The 20,811-nt window shown below is 47.8% G+C and overlaps 1 protein-coding gene across 1 annotated transcript; it reads right to left on the reverse strand.

Annotated features, from left to right (window-relative positions):
• Positions 1 to 16,319: 16,319 nt before the first annotated feature.
• Positions 16,320 to 18,797, reverse strand: LOC140387142 (fibrinogen-like protein 1-like protein). Its single transcript, XM_072470154.1, has 3 exons — positions 18,719 to 18,797; positions 18,455 to 18,639; positions 16,320 to 17,091 (listed from the first exon to the last, which is right to left on the reverse strand). Exons 2-3 carry the CDS (start codon positions 18,627 to 18,629, stop codon positions 16,451 to 16,453), a joined length of 816 nt encoding a protein of 271 aa, XP_072326255.1. The 5' UTR covers positions 18,630 to 18,639; positions 18,719 to 18,797; the 3' UTR covers positions 16,320 to 16,450.
• Positions 18,798 to 20,811: the final 2,014 nt, after the last annotated feature.

The raw sequence follows: 20,811 nt of genomic DNA on the forward strand, positions 1-20,811 counted from the left end.
CCATTGTAAAGAGCACCCTACTTAAGCCCACACCTCCACCCTATCCCCGTAACCCAGTAACCCCACCAACCTTTTTGGACACTAAGGGCAATTTAGCATGGCCAATCCACCTAACCTGCACATCTTTGGAATGTGGGAGCACCCAGAGGAACCCCACGCAGACACAGGGAGAACGTGCAGACTCCACACAGACAGCGACCCAAGCCGGGAATCGAACCTGGGACCCTGGAGCTGAGAAGCAACAGTACTAACCACTGTGCTATCATGCTGCCCACACGGATGTATTGAATAAATTAAATAAATGCAATGAGGTAAAAGCCCCAAATCCAGATGGATTGGATCCACATATTTTTAAATAGTCTAAGGAAGAGTTAGCAGAGGCATTATTACACAAATTAGTGTACGGTGTAGTGCCAGAAGACTGGTGGATAGCTAAAGTAATTTTTATATTTAAGAAGGGAGACAGAAAATATCCAGAGAATTATAACTCACGTCAGCTTAATGTCAATGGTAGGGGAAATAATAGGATCATTAAAAAAGAAGAGAAAAGAAGAACATCAAAAAATAAAAATATATGAATGAATAGTCAGCATGGATTTCACAAGGGAAAATCTTAATAAGGCCATAAGTTCATAAGAAATAGGAACAGAAGTAGGCCATTTGGCCCCTCAAGCCTGCTCTACCATTCAATGGCTGCCATTTTCCCGTAACCCATGATTCCCTAACTGATCAAGGATCCACCTATTTCAGCCTTAAAGATACACAAAGACTCTGCACCTCACAAGCTCCCAGTGGCAAGAAGTTCCAAAGAATCACAACCCTCTGAGAGAAGAAAGTCCTCCTCATCTCAGTTTTAAATTGGCACCCCTTTATTCTGAGACTATGCCCTCTGTTCCGAGACTCTCCCATAGGTATCCTCTAAGAATGTACCCTGTCAACCCCCTAAAGAATCCTATATGTTTCAATGAGATCTCTTATTATTCTAAATTCCAATGTGAAGAGTCCCAACCTATTTAACCTTTGCTCATAAGACAATCCTTCCATACTGAGGATCATCACAATGAAACCTTTCTGAAACGCCTCCAATGAAATCTTTCCTTAAATACGGGGAACCAAACCTGCTCACAGTACTCCAGATGTGGTCTCACCAGTACCTTGAACAGTTGCAGATTGACTTCCTGTGGTAAACCACTGTTGCACCTGTATTAGGTGATGTCAGGTAGGACCTGTACTACAGGTTCGCCAGTAGTCCCTGCCTGCTGGCTCCGCCCAGTAGGCGGAGTATAAATATGCATGTCCTCCATTCAGCAGCCATTTCGCCAGCTGCTGTGGGAGGCCACACATCTTAGAGCAATAAAGCCTCAGTTGTATCCAACTCTAGTCTTTGTTCAATTGATCGTGCCTCAATTTATTGCTCTAAGATTTTCTAAAAGATGGACCTCCGAATCAAACCAGATCGCCTGCAGCTGGATCCGCAATCAAGCGACGCCAAAAAGGACTTTAATCACTGGCTAGCCTGCTTCGAGGCGTACACAACTCAGCGACCACCCCTGTTCCGGAGGCTCAGAAGATACAGATCCTGTACTCAAGGTTGAGCTCCAACGTGTTTCCGCTGACCCAGGACGTCCCGAACTACGCCGACGCCAGGGTGCTTCTCAAAGAAAATTACGCACAGAAGACGAACACGCTCCTCGCCAGGCACGTACTCGCCACTCGCTCTCAACTCCCTGGTGAGTCTTGGAAGACTTCTGGCGGGCCCTAATCCCACTCGCCCAGAACTGTGACTGTCAGGCCATTACTGCACCGAACATTCCAACCTTCTTATGCGGGACGCGTTCGTAACGGGGATTGGGTCGGACCTCATACGCCAAAGACTGTTAGAAGGGGCCACGCACGACCCAGCTGAAACAAAGAAGCTAGCGCTCTCCATGACGGTTGCCTCACGTAACATTCAGGCCTACCCCACCAGCCGCGCGGCTCACCCCTCCTACCCCTCGTGGATCCCACAGATGGCCTCCCCAGCGGGGGCCTTACCCAGCCAGTATGCCTGCGCCACACGCCTGCCCGCGCACCCCGGTGGTCCCTGATGTTACTTCTGCGGCCAACGTGATCAGTGAGTGCCGCAATCTTCTCTCCCTCAGTCCAAGTGCGGCCCATGGGCGCCGCCATCTTGTCCAACCCCCGCAACGTGCGGCCCATGGGCGCCGCCATTTAGTCCCCCGCAGGATCGTCAGGCATCGCCATCTTGTCTCCCCCACGGGGCATGGGCACCGACAGCATTCCAGGACCTGGGCCCCCCAGGCTCCCCATCATCCGACGTCAGCGACAACCGACGACGACTCGCCTCATTGACGATCGACCAGTCTCGTCCGCACAACCTGGCCACCGCATTGACCAGTGTGAAAATCAACAGCCACGTGACCTCTTGCCTGCTGGACAGCGCCAAAAGCTTCATACACCTGGATATGGTAAGGCGCTGCTCCCTTGTGGTACACCCCGCAACCAAAGAATTTCCCTGGCCTCCAGATCACATTCCGTCATGATCCGGGGTTTCTGCTCGGTCACACTCACGGTCCAGGGCATAGAGTTCAGTGGTTTCCGCCTCTACGTCCTCCCTAACCTCTGCGCTGCCCTACTACTCGGCCTGGACTTCCACTGCAATCTCCAGAACTGAACCCTCAAATTCCGCGGGCCCCCATCACCCCTCACTGTGTGCGGCCTCACGACCCTAAAGGTTGGTCCGTCTTTCCTCTTTGCCAATCTAACCCCGGATTGCAAACCCGTCGCCACCAGGAGCAGACGGTACAGCACCCAGGACAGGACCTTCATCAGGTCCGAGGTCCAGCGGCTGCTTCGGGAGGGCATTATCAAGGCCAGCAACAGCCCCTGGAGAGCCCAAGTGGTAGTGGTGAAAACTGGGGAGAAACACAGAATGGTCGTGGACTACAGACAGACCATCAATCGGTACACGCAGCTCGACGCGTACCCCCTCCCACGCATATCTGATATGGTCAATCAGATTGCACAGTACCGGGTCTTCTCAACGGTAGACCTCAAATCCGCCTACCACCAGCTCCCCATTCGTAAATTGGACCGTCCATCCACCGCTTTCGAGGCGGACGGTCGTCTCTATCACTTCCTCAGGGTTCCCTTCGGCGTCACTAACGGGGTCTCGGTCTTCCAAAGGGAGATGGACCGTATGGTCGACCGGTACAGTTTGCGGGACACCTTCCCGTACCTAGACAACGTCACCATCTGCGGCCATGACCAGCAGGACCATGATGCCAACCTTGCCAAATGTCTCCACACCGCCACTCTCCTCAACCTCACCTAAAACAAGGAGAAGTGCGTGTTCAGCACAACCCGCCTAGCCATCCTCGGCTATGTGGTCCAGAACGGAGTTCTGGGGCCCGATCCCGACCTAATGGAACTTCCCCTCCCCCACTGTCCAAAGGCCCTCAAACGCTGCCTGGGTTTCGTCTCATACTACGCCCAGTGGTTCCCAAACTATGCGGACAAGGCCCGCCCACTCATTCAGTCCACCCATTTTCCCCTGATGGCCGAGGCACAGCAGGCCTTCGCCCGTATCAGAGCCGATATCGCCACGGCCGGGATGCACACAGTAGATGAGACACTGCCCTTTCAAGTAGAGAGCATGGCATCGGACGTCGCCCTAGCCGCCACCCTCAATCAGGCAGGCAGACCCGTGGCATTCTTGTCCCGCACTCTTCATGCCTCAGAAATACGGCACTCATCCGTCGAAAAAAATGAAGCTGTGCGACATTGGAGGCATTACCTGGCCGGCAGGAGATTCACTCTCCTCACTGACCAACGGTCAGTAGCCTTCATGTTTAACAACACACAGCGGAGCAAGATCAAAAATGATAAAATCTTGCGGTGGAGGATCGAGCTCTCCACCTATAATTATGAGATTTTGTATCGCCCCGGCAAACTCAACGAGCCCCCAGACGCCCTATCCCGAGGTACATGTGCCAGCGCACAAGTAGACCGAATCTGGCCCCTGCACGACAGCCTTTGTCACCCGGGAGTCACACAGTTGTACCATTTCATAAAGGCCCGCAACATGCCTTACTCTGTCGAGGAAGTACGGACAATCACCAGGGACTGCCAGGTCTGTGCGGAGTGCAAGCCGCACTTCTACCGGCCGGACCGTGCACGCCTGGTGAAGGCCTTCCGCCCCTTTGAACGCCTCAGCGTGGATTTCAAAGGGCCCCTCCCTCTACCGACCATAACACGTATATTCTCAGTGTGGTCGATGAGTACTCCAGGTTCCCCTTTGCCATCCCATGCCCCGACATGACACACTATCTTCGCTCTGTTCGGTTTCCCCGCCTATATCCACAGTGACAGGGGATCCTCATTCATGAGCGATGAGCTGTGTCAGTTCCTGCTCAGCAGGGGTATCGCCTCCAGCAGGACGACCAGCTGTAACCCCCGGGGAAACGGGCAGGTAGAGAGGGAGAACGGGACGGTATGGAGGGCCGTCCAACTGGCCCTACAGTCCAGGAACCTGCCAGGTCCTCCCTGATGCACTCCACTCCAACATAACAACATACCCCATGAACGTCTTTTTGCCTTCCCCAGGAAGTCCACATCCGGGGTGTCGCTCCCGACTTGGCTCGCAGCTCCAGGACCAGTCCTGCTCCGTAGGCACGTCCGCCTCCACAAGGCGGACCCGTTGGTGGAAAGGGTGCAATTGCTCCATGCCAACCCCCAGTATGCCTACGTGGCGTACCCCGTCGGCCACCAAGATACTGTCTCCCTCAGGGACCTGGCACCAGCAGGTTCCACACACACACACACCTCCGGCCCGGCGCCACTCTCCCCTCCCCCTGCGGCCCCAGCATTAACCCCACCAGGACCATCAGTCCTTCCCCTGCCCACGTCCGAGGATGCAGAGGATTTCAGCATGCTCCCGGAGTCACCGAACATTAGGCCAGCATCGACATCGCCGCCACCACTACGTCGCTCCCAGCGGAACATCAAGGCACCGGACCGGTTAAATCTCTAACTGGCACTGGACTTCAAAAGACATTTTTTTTCTGATCAAATACTGTAAATATAAATTCATTGCTGTATATAGTTCTCCACCACCCCCGCCGGACTCAATTTTAACAGGGGGTGAATGTGGGAAACCACTGTTGCATCTGTATTAGGTGATGTAAGGTAGGACCTGTACTACAGGTTCGCCGGTAGTCCCTACCTGCTGGCTCTGCCCAGTAGGTGGAGTATAAATATGCGTGTCCTCCATTCAGCCGCCATTTCACCAGCTGCTGTGGGAGGCCACACATCTTAGAGCAATAAAGCCTCAGTTATACCCTACTCTAGTCTTTGTTCAATTGATCGTGCCTCACTTCCCTACTCTTATACTCCAACCCACTTGAAATAACGTCCAACATTCCATTAGCCTTCCTGATTACCTGCTGAACCTGTGTGCTAGCTTTCTGCATTTTGTGTATAAGTCCCCCCAAGTCCCGTAGTGTTGCAGCTTTCTGCAGTTTTTTTGCCATTTAAATAATACTCTGTTCTTTTTTTCTCCCTTTCAAAATGAACAATTTCACATTTTCCCACATTATACTCCCTTGGCCAACTTTTTTCCCACTTACTATCAATGTCTCTTTGCAAACTGTTTGTATCCCTTTCGCAATTTACCTTTCCACCTATTTTTGTGTCATTTGCAAATTTGGCTACAGTACATTTGCTTCCTTCCTCCACGTCCGTCATCTGTTCGAAGGACCGGAGACACCTGTACACCTGGTGGTCGCTATCCTCCCCCTCTAGGTCCATCCCCGTCCTGATGGGCGGCCGAGTCATCAGGGTGTGGGGCGGGGCTTTACACGTGAGCCACCGCCTCGGGCCTCAGTTGATGTTTCTGCCACCGCCTTCTCCAGTGTCTGGCCACCTGGTCTGCCAACACCACTGCGAGGGCAGCTTCCGCGGGGTCCAAGATATCAACCACATTGTAATATCTGACAGGAATTGGAGAGGTGAGGGACTGATAATCAGTTAGGGCTTCCACCCCGGGACCCCCGGATCCCCCAAGCCTCCCCCACGCTCACATTCCCTGCCATCCCTCAGGGTGCCATCAAACTTACCCTGCACATTCACTCTCGGCCACAGCATTATCCCCTGCATGTTGGACCCTGGACCCTGTGCCTCAGACACCCACTGGTAACGTTGCCTGGGCCAGGCGCTGGTTCCCTCTTGGTCCACACGCCCACCCTCTGGTGCTGAGGGCCAGCTCCTGGGTCTTCATTTTTAAAAATAAATTTAGAGTGTCCAATTCATTTTTTCCAATTAAGGGGCAATTTAGTGTGGCCAATCCACCTACCCTGCACATCTTTGGGTTGTGGGGGGCGAAACCCAAGCAAACAAGGGGAGAGTGTGCAAATTCCACACAGACAGTGACCCAGAGCCGGGATCGAACCTGGGACTTCGGCGCCATGAGGCAGCAATGTTAACCACTGCGCCACCGTGCTGCTCTCTCCTGGGTCTTCTGATGCTGGTCGCTAACTCTGTGGTGTTGGAGTCTCCGGTGTTCAGGCAAAGTGTCCTGGCATCCAAGCCTGATTGGAATGCTAGGCAATAACACTCGCCTGCTTTATGACACGTCTGCCCATGGGAATCCACTTGGGAGCTGTGAAGTGCTCGCATTGCTATAATTGCCAAATTCCCATTAGCGATAGCCTTCAGCTGTGCAGCCAGCAGTCACCATAGTCAGCGAAGGTTAAAGTCACCATCAGCATCTTACCACGGATAGGGGTCCTGTCATTGCGGTGGTCTGATGGGACGTACGGGCAGCAGCTGGAGCTGCCCCCATTATGGATATACACAATTCGGGGGGGGGTGGCATGGCGGATGTGCAACTGCTGCACTGTGCCATGATCGTCGCCGACCCCCCCCCCCCCCCCCCCCCACCCCCAGCCCAGGGGCAACCCACCCAACAATGGCAGCCCACGTCCCGCCACCCCCCCCCCCACCTGAGCTCATCCCTCCCCCAACCTGGGGGGGGGGGCTCCTCACCCCCTCCCCCGAGCACTGGGGCAGTGGGTCTGGTGCTCCCGGGCTGGCTGCCCCTTTTCCAACATGGCTGTTCACCTCTTTGCGCAGGTCAAGGAGACACATCCTGAGTGAGTGAGACACATCCAGAGTGGGAATTGGAACTTGGTAATTTGGTGCAGTGAGGTAATTCGGTGCAGAGTGGGAGAAGGTGCTTTTTCCCTACCGTTTTGTACTCTTTCTTCTGGCCTGTAACTTTTAATCTACAGGGAGATAACCAGAGAGCATCCTGGGAAGGTAAGTGATTTTTATTTTTATTACCGTTTCAAATCATGTGGGGGGGGTTAAACTGTAATGACATCACAGTAAAGCTGTGACCTGATTGGCTGGTTGGGAATCTACAGTAAATTTAAAAATTAAGCATTGTTAAACTAATTAAACATAATTACTTAATTATTTAATTATAATTTAGAGGTGTATCTAAGCCAGATATCAGAGAGCACTGTATTTAGCTATCACTTTTATAGTAGAAATCTAGTGCTAGGAAATATACAGTTAACAGTAACTTTAAAAAAAAATGTTTTATTTAATTTACTAATTAATTAACGCAATGTCAATTAGAGGTGTGCAATGCTCTGACTGTGAGATGTGGCAGGTCCGGGGGGGTTCCAGCATCCCGGGTGGCTTCATCTGCAGAAAGTGCACCCAACTAGAGCTCCTCACAGACCGCATGGTTCGGGTGGAGCAGCAGTTGGATGCACTTAGGCACATGCAGGTGGCGGAAAGCGTCATAGATAGCAGTTTTTTAAATGTGGTCACACCCAAGGTGCATGCAGAGAAATGAATGACCACCAGAAGGGGCAGGCAGTCAGTGCAGCAATCCCCTGTGGTTGTCCCCCTCTCGAACAGGTATACCCCTTTGGATACTGTCGGGGGGGATAGCATATCAGGGGGAAACAGCGGCAGCCAGAGCAGTGGCACCATGGCTGGCTCTGATGTTCAGCAGGGAGAGTCAAAGCGCAGAAGAGCAATAGTAATAGGGGACTCTATAGTCAGGGGAACAGATAGGCGCTTCTGTGGCCGTGAAAGAGACTCCAGGATGGTATGTTGCCTCTCTGGTGCCAGGGTCCAGGATGTCTCCGAACGGGTAGCGGGCATCCTGAAGGGGGAGGGCAAAGAGGCAGAAGTCGTTGTACATATTGGTACTAATGACACAGGCAGGAAGGGGCATGAGGTCCTGCAGCAGGAGTTCAGGGAGTTCTAGGGTTGTAATCTCGGGATTAGTACACCGAGGCTAGAAATAGGAAGATAGAGCAGCTAAACACGTGGCTAAGCAGCTGGTGTAGGAGGGTGGGTTTCCATTATCTGGACCACTGGGATCTCTACAGGGCAGGTATGACCTGTATAAGAAGGACGGGTTGCATCTAAACTGGAGCGGCATAGATGCAACCTGGCCGCGAGGTTTGCTAGTGTCACACGGGAGGGTTTAAACTTGTATGGCAGGGGGGTGGGTACCGGAGCAATAGGCCAGAAGGTGGAAGATTGAGGGAGAACAAGGGAATAGGGCCAGTGTGGCTCTGAGGAAGAGCAGACAGGGAGATGTTGCTGAAAACAGCGGGTCTGGTGGCCTGAAGTACATATGTTTTAATGCAAGAAGTATTACGGGTAAGGCAGATGAACTTAGAGCTTGGATTAGTACTTGGAACTATGATGTTGTTGCCATTACAGAGACCTGGTTGAGGGAAGGACAGGATTGGCAGCTAAACGTTCCAGGATTTAGATGTTTCAGCTGGGATAGAGGGGGATGTAAAAGGGGGTTGCACTCCTGGTTAGGGAAAATATCACAGCTGTACTATGGGAGGACACCTCAGAGGGCAGTGAGGCTATATGGGTAGAGATCAAGAATAAGAAGGGTGCAGTCACAATGTTGGGGGTTTACTACAGGCCTCCCAACAGCCAGCGAGAGATAAAGGAGCAGATAGGTAGACAGATTTTGGAAACGAGTAAAAACAACAGGGTTGTTGTGATGGGCGACTTCAACTTCCCCAATATTGACTGGGACTCACTTAGTGCTAGGGGCATGGACGGGGCAGAGTTTGTAAGGAGCATCCAGAAGGGCTTCTTAAAATAATATGTAGATAGTTCAACTAGGGAAGGAGCTGTACTGGACCTGGTATTGGGGAATGAGCCCGGCCAGGTGGTAGAAGTTTCAGTAGGGGAGCATTTCGGGAACAGTGACCACAATTAAGTAAGTTTTAAAGTGCTGGTGGACAAGGATAAAAGTGGTCCGACGGTGAATGTGTTAAATTGGGGGAAGGCTAATTCTAACAATATTAGGTGGGAACTGAAGAACCTAGATTGGGGGTGGATGTTTGAGGGTAAATCAACATCTGACATGTGGGAGGCTTTCAAATGTCAGTTGAAAGGAATTCAGTACTGCCATGTTCCTGTGCGGAAGAAGGATAAATACGGCAAATTTCGGGAACCTTGGATAACGAGAGATATTGTAGGCCTCGTCAAAAAGAAAAAGGAGGCATTTGTCAGGGCTAGAAGGCCGGGAACAGACGAAGCCTGCGTGGAATATAAGGAAAGTAGGAAGGAACTTAAGCAAGGAGTCAGGAGGGCTAGAAGGGGTCACGAAAAGTCATTGGCAAATAGGGTTAAGGAAATTCCCAAGGCTTTCTACACGTACATAAAAAGCAAGAGGGTAGCCAGGGAAAGGGTTGGCCCACTGAAGGATAGGCAAAGGAATCGATGTGTGGAGCCAGAGGAAATGGGCGAGGTACGAAATGAATACTTTGCATCAGAATTCACCAAAGAGAAGCAATTGGTGGATGTTGAGTCTGGAGAAGGGTGTGTAGATAGCCTGGGTCACATTGAGATCCAAAAAGACGAGGTGTTGGGCGTCTTGAAAAATATTAAGGTAGATAAGTCCCCAGGGCCTGATGGGAACTACCTCAGAATACTGAAGGAGGCTAGAGAGGAAATTGCTGATGCCTTGACAGAAATCTTTGTATCCTCACTGTCTTCAGGTGATGTCCCGGAGGACTGGAGAATAGCCAATGTTGTTCCTTTGTTTAAGAAGGGTAGCAAGGATAATCCAGGGAACTACATGTCGGTGAGCATTACGTCAGTGGTAGGGAAATTACTGGAGAGAATTCTTCAAGACAGGATCAACTCCAATTTGGAAGCAAATGGACGTATTAGCGAGAGGCAGCATGGTTTTGTGAAAATGAGGTCGTGTCTCACTAACTTGATAGAGTTTTTCAAAGAGGTCACAAAGATGATTGATGCAGGTAGGGCAGTGGATGTTGTCTATATGGACTTCAGTAAGGCCTTTGACAAGGTCCCTCATGGTAGACTGGTACAAAAGGTGAAGTCACACGGGATAAGGGGTGAGCTGGCAAGGTGGATACAGAACTGGCTAGGTCATAGAAGGCAGAGAATAGCAATGGAAGGATGCCTTTCTAATTGGAGGGCTGTGACTAGTGGTGTTCCGCAGGGATCAGTGCTGGGAGGTTTGCTGTTTGCAGTATATATAAATGATTTGGAGGAAAATGTAACTGGTCTGATTAGTAAGTTTGCAGACAACACAAAGGTTGGTGGAATTGCGGATAGCGATGAGGACTGTCAGAGGATACAGCAGGATATAGATTGTTTGGAGACTTGGGCGGAGAGATGGCAGATGGAGTTTAATCCGGACAAATGTGAGGTAATGCATTTTGGAAGGTCTAATGCAGGTCGGGAATATACAGTGAATGGTAGAACCCCCAAGAGTATTGAAAGTCAGAGAGATCTAGGTGTACAGGGCCACAGGTCACTGAAAGGGGCAACACAGGTGGAGAAGGTAGTCAAGAAGGCATACGGCATGCTTGGCTTCATTGGCCGGGGCATTGAGTATAAGAATTGGCAAGTCATGTTGCAGCTGTACAGAACCTTAGTTAGGCCACACTTGGAGTATAGTGTTCAATTATGGTTGCCACACTACCAGAAGGATGTGGAGGCTTTAGAGAGGATGCAGAAGAGATTTACCAGAATGTTGCCTGGTATGGAGGGCATTAGCTATGAGGAGCGGTTGAATAAACTCGGTTTGTTCTCACTGGAACGACAGAGGTTGAGGGGCGACCTGATAGAGGTCTACAAAATTATGAGGGGCATAGACAGAGTGGACAGTCAGAGGCTTTTTCCCAGGGTAGAGGGGTCAATTACTAGGGGGCATTGGTTTAAGGTGCGAGGGGCAAGGTTTAGAGGAGATGTACGAGGCAAGTTTTTTACACAGAGGGTAGTGGGTGTCTGGAACTCACTGCCGGAGGAGGTGGTGGAAGCAGGGACGATAGTGACGTTTAAGGTGCATGTTGACAAATACATGAATAGGATGGGAATAGAGGGATACGGACCCAGAAAGTGTAGAAGATTGTAGTTTAGACGGGCAGCATGGTCGGCACAGGCTTGGAGGGCCGAAGGGCCTGTTCCTGTGCTGTACTTTTCTTTGTTCTTTGTTCTTTAGATCCCCACAGCATCCAAACATTGTGCTAGCTTGACATTTTTAAATGGGTGTACCAAACGGCAGCGGCAGGACCGCTAGCTGGGAGGGCAGTTAAATCACGGGATGTTGTTCGATAGGGGGCCCTGTCCATTAATGGGATGGCGATTAGTCTTAATTGGTGATGATTGGTTTTTCGCCACGCTGCAACGTGATCCAGATCTCACCAACGGGAGCAGGCTGGTTAGATCGGAAGCCGATCGGCGGCTGGCTCCCGATTTCAGCTTCTCCTGCTAGATCGTGCCCTCCATCCCACTCGCTGTTTCCTGCTCATTAGCTCATTCTCAATCCACGCCAATATACTGTCATGTTCTGTAGACTGGCCGAAGTAAATGATGAACTACAGAACATCTAATTTAAATAATTTATTATTTAACAACTGCATGATTAAGATAACTAAGATAAATAAAATAATGAATTACTAATAATAATTAACTATTGTAGAGCTCCTGCAAAATACGTCTGTCTCCAAGCACGACCTACTCCCAACTCGCAGAACCAGAGTCACGTGGTGGGTTAACACTGCCACCTAGTAGTCGGAGGTTGTGCATAGCATTATGTACATAACTGCTTTATGCATAACATCACATATACTACCTCCAAAGGCATGGGTGCCTATAACTAAACCTTTTGGTTTTTTTAATAAGTATTTTTATTAAGGTTCTTTAGTTATACAAAACAAAGGCAATCATGGACATACATTAAAAATAACAGAAATGAAAAAGAGAAAAAGAAGAAAAAAAGGAAAAAAATATATATATACATAGGTTGTCTATTATTTACATCGGTTGCGGTTTCTTGTTTTGCGTTATTCAGTATGTGTTTATTTCCAGCCAGGTCCATAACCTTCCTGCTTTTCTTCTTGACCCCAAACCCTTCTAATGGTCTGGTGTACCCTCTTCCCTCTTCTGCTCCTATATCTTGTTCCTGTTTGGTTGGCGTGACGCTGTGTATTTTGTCGTTTACTGAGCCTGGTTGGGCTCCATGTTTCTCTGTTCTATCCACCCCCTTCCCATTGGAATTTGTTGTTGTGTAGTGGCTTTCAGCTTCCTCTGGCTTACTGGCTGTTGGCTGCAAACAAGTCTTGGAACAACTGAGCGAACGGCTCCCACATTTTGTGGTTTCTTCCTGCAGTCCAAAGATGTGACTTGATAGAGGTTTATAAGATGATCAGGGGAATAGATAGAGTAGACAGTCAGAGACTTTTTCCCCAGGTGGAACAAACCATTACAAGGGGACATAAATTTAAGGTGAATGGTGGAAGATATAGGGGGATGTCAGAGGTAGGTTCTTTAGCCAGAGAGTAGTGGGGACATGGAATGCACTGCCTGTGGAAGTAGTTGAGTCGGAAACATTAGGGACCTTCAAGCAGCTATTGGATAGGTATATGGATCATGGTAGAATGATATAGTGTAGATTAATTTGTTCTTGAGTGCAGCACTGTACCATTATGGATAGGACAATTGCTTCACAGCTCCAGGGTCCCAGGTTTGATTCCGGCTTGGGTCACTGTCTGTGCGGAGTCTGCACGTCCTCCCCGTGTGTGCATGGGTTTCCTCCGGGTGCTCCGGTTTCCTCCCACAGTCCAAAGATGTGCAGGTTAGGTGGATTGGCCATGATAAATTGCCCTTAGTATCCAAAATTGCCCTGAGTGTTGGGTGGGGTTACTGGGTTATGGGGATAGGGTGGAGGTGTTGACTATGGGTGGGGTGCTCTTTCCAAGAGCCTGTGTAGACTCGCTGGGCCGAATGTCCTCCTTCTGCACAGTAAATTCTGTGATAACCTATGATTAATCTAGGACAAAGGTTCGGCACAACATCGTGGGCCGAAGGGCCTGTTCTGTGCTGTATTATTCTATGCTCTCACAGTCCTCATCACAGTAAACATCGTCCTCTTATTTAACAATATGGCTACCCCCCTGGTTCGCATCCTGCAGCAGGAATTGTGGGTCTGCCCCACCCAGCCCTTCCTTACCCGCATCCGGTCCTTCTCCCTCAGATGCGTCTCTTGAAGGAAGACTATGTCGGCTTTCATACTTTTCAGGTGGGCGAAGACTCTGCAGGGCGGGATTCTCCAGTGACCGACACCATAATTAGGAATGGCGATCGGGCAGGGAATAGCTCCCGATGGCAAAATCACGGCAGGCGCCGGTTTGACGCAAAATATCGCAATGCCCCACCCCCTCCAAATCGGCGTCATTGCGACTCTCGACGTGCACAGTTGCAACCGTGTTCGTATCTCATTATCGGGGCCACCCATGATGCTCCACCTCTTCGTTCCCAACGGCGCTGGCCACGTGTGCCCTGAACGGTCATGAACCTGGCATGGTGGCTGTGGAGAGAGAGAGGGCCTGCGGACAGTGCCCAGCACCGCCATACTTCACCAACATTCGTGCCGCTGGCAGGGGGACATCTGCCAGGGCTGGGGGGAATAGTGGGGCATGGTCAGGAGGTGGGCTGTGGGGTCGGGGTGGACGGGGTCGCGATCCAGCACAACCAGGGCCATCTTTTCAGATGCGGTCGGTGTGTGTGTGTGAGGTGTACGGTCCACGCGCAGCTGCAGCTTGTCAGCCCTGCGCTTGTCCATCACAGACTCAGCGATTCCCCAACCGTTTTCAGGGGGCGGAGAATACCCAAGACCAGCACCGCTCTCTATATTGGCATCAAAACGGATTCTCCACCCCATCGCTGAACCCGATTTCAGTGTCGGGGAGCGGAGAATCCAGCCCAAAGAATGTGGAGTCAGGGACAAGTGAAGAATGGATTGTGAAATAGAAAGCAGAGATTGGGAATGACATTCAGAGTGGATGAAGGTGGGAAGTATTTTTTTTCCACAAGAATCAATGCTTGGAGCACTGCTGTCCACAATGTATATTAACAATTTGAAGTTTGGAATGAGAAACACAATTTCTAAATTTGCAGATGACACCAAATTTTTTGGGGGGCAGTGGTCAATACTGAGGAGAACTACACAAGAACATTAATAATCTTTCAGAATGGGCAAACATAGATAAATGTGAGGCAATTCTTGTGTGAGACCGCTTCTTTGTTCTTTTGCCTGGAACTCGCTACCGGAGGAGGTGGTGGAAGCAGGGACGATAGTGACATTTAAGGGGCATCTTGACAAATACATGAATAGGATGAGAATAGAGGGATACGGACCCAGGCAGTGTAGAAGATTGTAGTTTAGTCGGGCAGCATGGTCGGCACGGGCTTGGAGGGCCGAAGGGCCTGTTCCTGTGCTGTACATTTCTTTGTTCTTTGTTCTTTGTCCAATACATTTGGTTGGGATAATGTGCCGATCACTTATTACTTGGAAGGTGCAAGTCAAGGTGGGGTAGAGGAAGGGTACATGTATCATTAAATGGTGTGCTGCAGGTTAGCAAAGCCATAAAAAAACATGCATATGGTTTATTTCTCAAGAGATATAATTCAAAGGAGGAGCACTATATTAAACCTGTATCAGGCCTTTGTTAGACAACACTTAAAATAGGGCGTTCAGTTTTGGTCACCAAATTATGAAAACCATATGGAGAGGGTGCAGAGAAGATTTACACAGATGATACCAGAAATACATGGGTACACTTATCAGGAACGGTTGAGAGGCTTGGTCTTAATTCTCTTGAGAAAAGAAGGTATCAGGGTGACCTAATTGAGATCTTTAAAATTATGATACTAAAATATTAAGGTTCTTGATTAATAAGGGGATCAGGGGTTATGGGGAGAAGGCAGTGGAATGGGGATGAAGAAAATATCAGCCATGATTGAATGGGGGAGCAGATATGAACATAGAATCAATGAATCATAGCATTTACAATGCAGAAGGAGGCGATTCGAACCATCGAGTCTGCACCAGCCCTTGGAAAGAGCACCCAACCCAAGCCCACACCCCCTCCCTATCCCCATAACCCAGTAACCCCATCTAACATTTTTTGGACACTAAGGGTAATTTAGCATGACCAATCCACCTAACCCGCACATCTTTGGACTGTGGGAGGAAACCGGAGCACCCGGAGGAAACCCACGCATGATGGGCCAAATGGCTTAAGTCTGCTCCAATATCTGACAGTCTTATGGGCTTATGAAAGTTATGTATAGAGTGGGTGCAGAGAGATTGATTCCTTTTGTGGGAAAGACGTAGGATAACCAAAAAATCCAATTGGGAATTCCAAGAAACATCTTCGCCCAAAGAGTGGGAAGAAAGTGGCACTCGATGCTAAAGGAAGTGGTTGAACCAAATAATATAAACACTTTTAAGTGGAAACTGGGTGGGACAAGCATTAAAAACAAGAAAATGTTGGAAATACAAGGTTAACGTTTCAGGCCATAACCTTTTATCAGAATGTCCGGATGAAAGGTCCTTGACCTGAAACATCAAGTTTGTTTCTCTCACCACAGATGCAGCCAGACCCGTTGAGTATTTCCAGCATTTTCAGTTTTTATTTCAGAGTTCCAGATTTTTACATTGAGAAGTCTTTGGGGCACAAGGGAATAGATGGTGAGGACGGTAGATTTGGATGAGAAAAGAAGAGATGTGGCTCGAGTGGAGGATAAATGCCAGCATCGACTGGTGGGGCTGAATGGCCAGTTTCTGTTTCTCATGTAAGGAGAATAATGTACCCATAGTCCAACAATTCTAAAAACAAAAATTCATGTTGTTCAAAGCAGTTCGTGTTTAAGAAAATTGTTTTAAACATGCAGCCAGGAAATATTTTCTATCAATTATTTCAGTCATTCAAAAAAGAAGCAAAAGATGGTTAGTATTTTGATAAATTTATTACTACACTACTAAACTTTGTCAAGCAATACAGGTTTGTTACAGTTGCCAAAAAATCAAGAGCATGTGTATTTTACTATTCAGCAACATGCTACCTGTTTGACAGCTAGGTTACTTGCAATTTTCAAAGGTAGGTCTGATTAAAATGGTGGCAGATTGGCAGTCATCACAAACACCTCGCCAGCGAATTTGATGATCGTTGAAATATACATTTGAACATTGATTGAACCACCATCCCCCCCCAACTACTTCTGCACAATTCCTTTCATCTCTGTCATTATCCTCATCTCTGGCAGAAAACATCATATTATCACTGGTGCCATTTTTATCGAAATTAGTCAAATAATCATGAAGCTCAGAAGTACCAATGGGAGGACCCAGCCTCAGTTTGTACTTGTTGGTTTCATCTTCCACATTAAAGCTGACATAATCAACCTCTATTTTCCCCAAACTGCTCTCAATGACAAATTTCACTTCATAATGGCCTTTCTTTGTGATAAGATGAACGTATTCATTCCCCAGCCAGTGGTCATTTTCCATATTGCCAAAAGTATGCTTGTATGTCTTCCAACCTCTTCCGAAGGGAGTGGCACTGTTCTTCGAAACACGTTGTAGTACCACCCATCCACCCCCTTTCGTATCCATGTCACAATAGACCACAAATGGATAACTTCCGCTGGGTTGGATAACGTAGATACCGCTGGGTGTAGCTTCAAACCGGTTAATTGCCTTGCAGTCTTTGTGCAGTCGCACTGAAAGAACAGTGATGACAATAGAAAGTCATGTCTCTTTACAAATTGCTAAATTATGATCACCTTATCACAATACAAAACCATCCAGAATTGCTCTTGCATGGTGCACTTCCACGTCAATCTTGCGGCATCAAATGTTTGACATTAAAATGTAACACGTTGACAAGAATGGGTAGTGGTTATATTTTACACTTCTGAAAGATTGTTTCATTAATGGCGGTGTATTTTCAAACTCTCTGATCACTTTTCCCAATGACCAGAAAAAGGTGCATAGATAACGGCAGTGTATTAAATAAACAAGCCAACTTTTCGAAGGGAGACTATTGTGAATGAGCTGAGGAAATATTCGCTCAGATCTTCCCTGAGTTCAGGTGCAACACAGAAATATGGGTCAGGGTTCGATTGTGTGGGAATATAACACACAGGAGGAAAACAAAAATCAACTCCATTCCTGAAATGTCCACATAACAAGTACGCTGTCTCCTGTATGATTCTTTATTAGTGTCAAAACTATTCTGCTAAATTGGTCGTTATCTATCATTAACAACTCCAGTAACATGCCCTATATATCACTTCATCCAGCTCTTCAATAAAATAAACCACGGGAATAGAAAGGGTCCAGAGGAGGTTCACAAGAATGACCCCTGGAATGAAGAGCTTGTTGTATGTGGAACAGTTGAGGACTCTGGGTCTGTACTTGTTGGAGTTTAGAAGGATGAGAGGGGATCCTATTGAAACTCACAGGATACTGCAAGGCCTGGATAGAGTGGACATGGAGAGGATGTTTCCACTTGTAGGAAAAACTAGAAGTAGGGGACACAATCTCAGACCAAAGGTACAATCCTTTAAAACTGAGATGAGGAGGAATTTCTTCAGCCAGAGGGTGGTGAATCTGTGGAACTCTTTGCCGCAGAAGGCTGTGGAGGTCAAATCACTTCATGACTTTAAGACAGAAATAGATAGGTTCTTGATTAATAAGGGGATCAGGTGTTATGGAGTGAAGGCAGGAGAATGGGGATGAGAAAAATATCAGCCATGATTGAATGGCGGAGCAGACCCGATGGGCCGAGTGGCCTAATTCTGCTCCTACGTCTTCTGGTCTTATGTCTAATTCTAATTGTCAGCATCTTTAGCTGGAATTAGATTCCACTCCATGCAGTGCCCAGGTTCTGTGAGACAGCTTCGCATTACTTGCTTTGAAATCGGGATCTGACTCGTTGCTTTGCGCTCCTGAGTTTCCACAACAATGGTTGGAAATGACACAAGAGATCTGAGTTCAACCGCAGCCTATCTGATAAGGCAGATGATCCGTTAAGATGTAAAAGCACCTGCATTACAATCAAAGCCTTTTGTAATCACTAACCTTTTCCATTTTGATCTGGAGATAAATTCAAAACCTTAGCCTTTTGTTCATCGGTCAGCACTCCGTAGTTGTCAATTCTGTTGATGAGGCTGGAAATGTCTGTAGTGAGTGCAGAGCACTCCTCAACCATAAAGACTGCAAGGACCAGAAAACTCAACGTCCTGTGGGAAAACATGCTTCAAACTCTGAAAAATACAAAAATACTTTTGGTTAAGAAGCTCAATGGTTAGTTCTGATGCCAAAGTAAATGGAGCCACAACTTACTGAAGGCAACCCTTTTGTTAAGTACTTAATGGAAAAGATATGAAATGCTGGGCACAAGGTTTACTACATTTTATACTTGACTCGTGTTAGATCTAAAATCATTAACGCATTGTATATTGACACAAGTTATATTGAACATCTGCAAATTTTACTGTCAAGAACACACCTTAACAGCTTGAAAATAGTGACTGATAACTTGTGCCTATCTAGTGTCATATAAAATACAACAAGTTCCTTGATCTCATAAATTTCCAGGTTGTCGTGATTAAGCAATTTTAAAACTAAGGTCGCAGAACAAACAGTCATGTCAAAACAGGAGGCTGTAATGTTGCTGAGTATAGACCACAGATCGCCAAATAATGAGAAGGAGATGATTGAACGAATTTACAGGCAGGTTTCATAAAGATCAGAAGACACACAATAGTAGCAAGGTGGGGGGATGCATCCTAAAATAGACTGGGATAAGAACGACCTAAGGGGCAAGGAGAGGCAGGATATTGGGCATATAGAATGTGGATGACACAAAACTTGGAAATTTTATAAACTGTGAAGAGGACAATGTAGAACTTCAAAAGGACATAGGCAAGTTGGTGGAGTGGGCAGTTAGGTGGCAGATGAAGTTCAATCCAGAGAAATGTAAGTTGATGCATTTTAGTGGAAAGAATATGGAGAGACAATATAAAATAAGAAGTAAAATTCTTAAAGGGGTGCAGGAGCAGAGGACCTGGATAGATCATTGAGGTCAGAACAGGTGGAGAGAGCAGTTAATAAAGCATATTTATTCTGGGCTTTATTAATAGGGGCATACAGTACAAGAGCAAGGAGGTTATGCTGAACTTATACAAGAAACTAATTAAACCTCAGCTGGAATACTGTGTACAATTCTGAACACCACACTACAGGAAGGATGTGAACACATTGCTCAGAGTGCAGAGGAGGTTTACGCGGTTGTTCCAGGTGTGAGAAACTTCAGTTATGAGGATAGATTGGAGAGGTTGGGACGGTTCTCCTTGGAGAGAAGAATGCGAAGGGGAGATTTGATTAAGATATTCAAAATCAGGAAGGGATTGGATAAAGTAGACAGGGAGAAACTGTTCCTGCTCTTAAAAGGATCAAAAATGAGAGTGCACAGAATTAAAGTGATTTGCAAAAGGAGCAAATTTGATGTGAGGAAAAAACATTTTCACACGAGTGGTTCAGGTCTGGAAAGCACTGCCTGGAAGTGTGGTGGAGGCAGGTTCAATCGAGGCATTCAAAAGGGCATTAGATGGTTACTTGATCAGAAACAATGTGCAGGGTTGTGGGGAAAAGTCAGGGGAATGGCACTAAGTCATGATGCTTGTTTGGAGAGCCAGTACAGACACGATGGGCCGAATGGCCTCCTTCTGCGCTGTAATATTCTGTGATTCTGCAAGCACATTTCAGGAAGGGGACTTTTATGAATCAATGAACACAATAGTTTACAGCAATAATGGAAAGCAACACGGAACCATCAAAAATAAATGCACTCAACAGACAAAGGGCTAATTTTGGTCAGCTGAGCAGAAATCTGGCTCAGGGGGGAAATGAAAACAAAGATTAGCAGCTACAACTGCAAATAAGCAATGGAAGGCCTTCAAAGGGAAAGCAATTTGGTACAGACTGCACACAATCCTATGCGGGGAAAGGAAGGACACCAAAATCCTCGAGCACCCCTCAATAACTGAAGATGTTGAGATTAGAAATAAGCAGTTAAGGGGGGGGGGGGTCACATGAGGTGAGTGCAGGAGCGGTTGCATTTTCGCGAGCTCTGGCTTTGCTCATCTTTCAATCTCTATTTTTATCCTCATGCACTTCTCTTTGATGTCATTTTTTTGGGTCTCATGGCTTTTCCCATGAATCGAAATTTGTTTATAAACGGTTCAGCTTTTTTGTGTCAAGACAATATGTTTTAATCCTCGTTGCATCATGGCAGCTGGGGTCGTTTGGGGCGGCTGCTGTCTTTGGTGACACAGGTGCCTTTGGGGGGTTTCCTGCCCTGTAATATGGTGTACACCAATGGATGATGGTCGCTTGCGTTGAAGTTGATCTATCGGTGCAGGGCATTGAAGCCC

Source organism: Scyliorhinus torazame, chromosome 2 (assembly GCF_047496885.1).
Source record: "Scyliorhinus torazame isolate Kashiwa2021f chromosome 2, sScyTor2.1, whole genome shotgun sequence".
NCBI classification, from domain to species: Eukaryota; Metazoa; Chordata; class Chondrichthyes; order Carcharhiniformes; family Scyliorhinidae; genus Scyliorhinus; species Scyliorhinus torazame.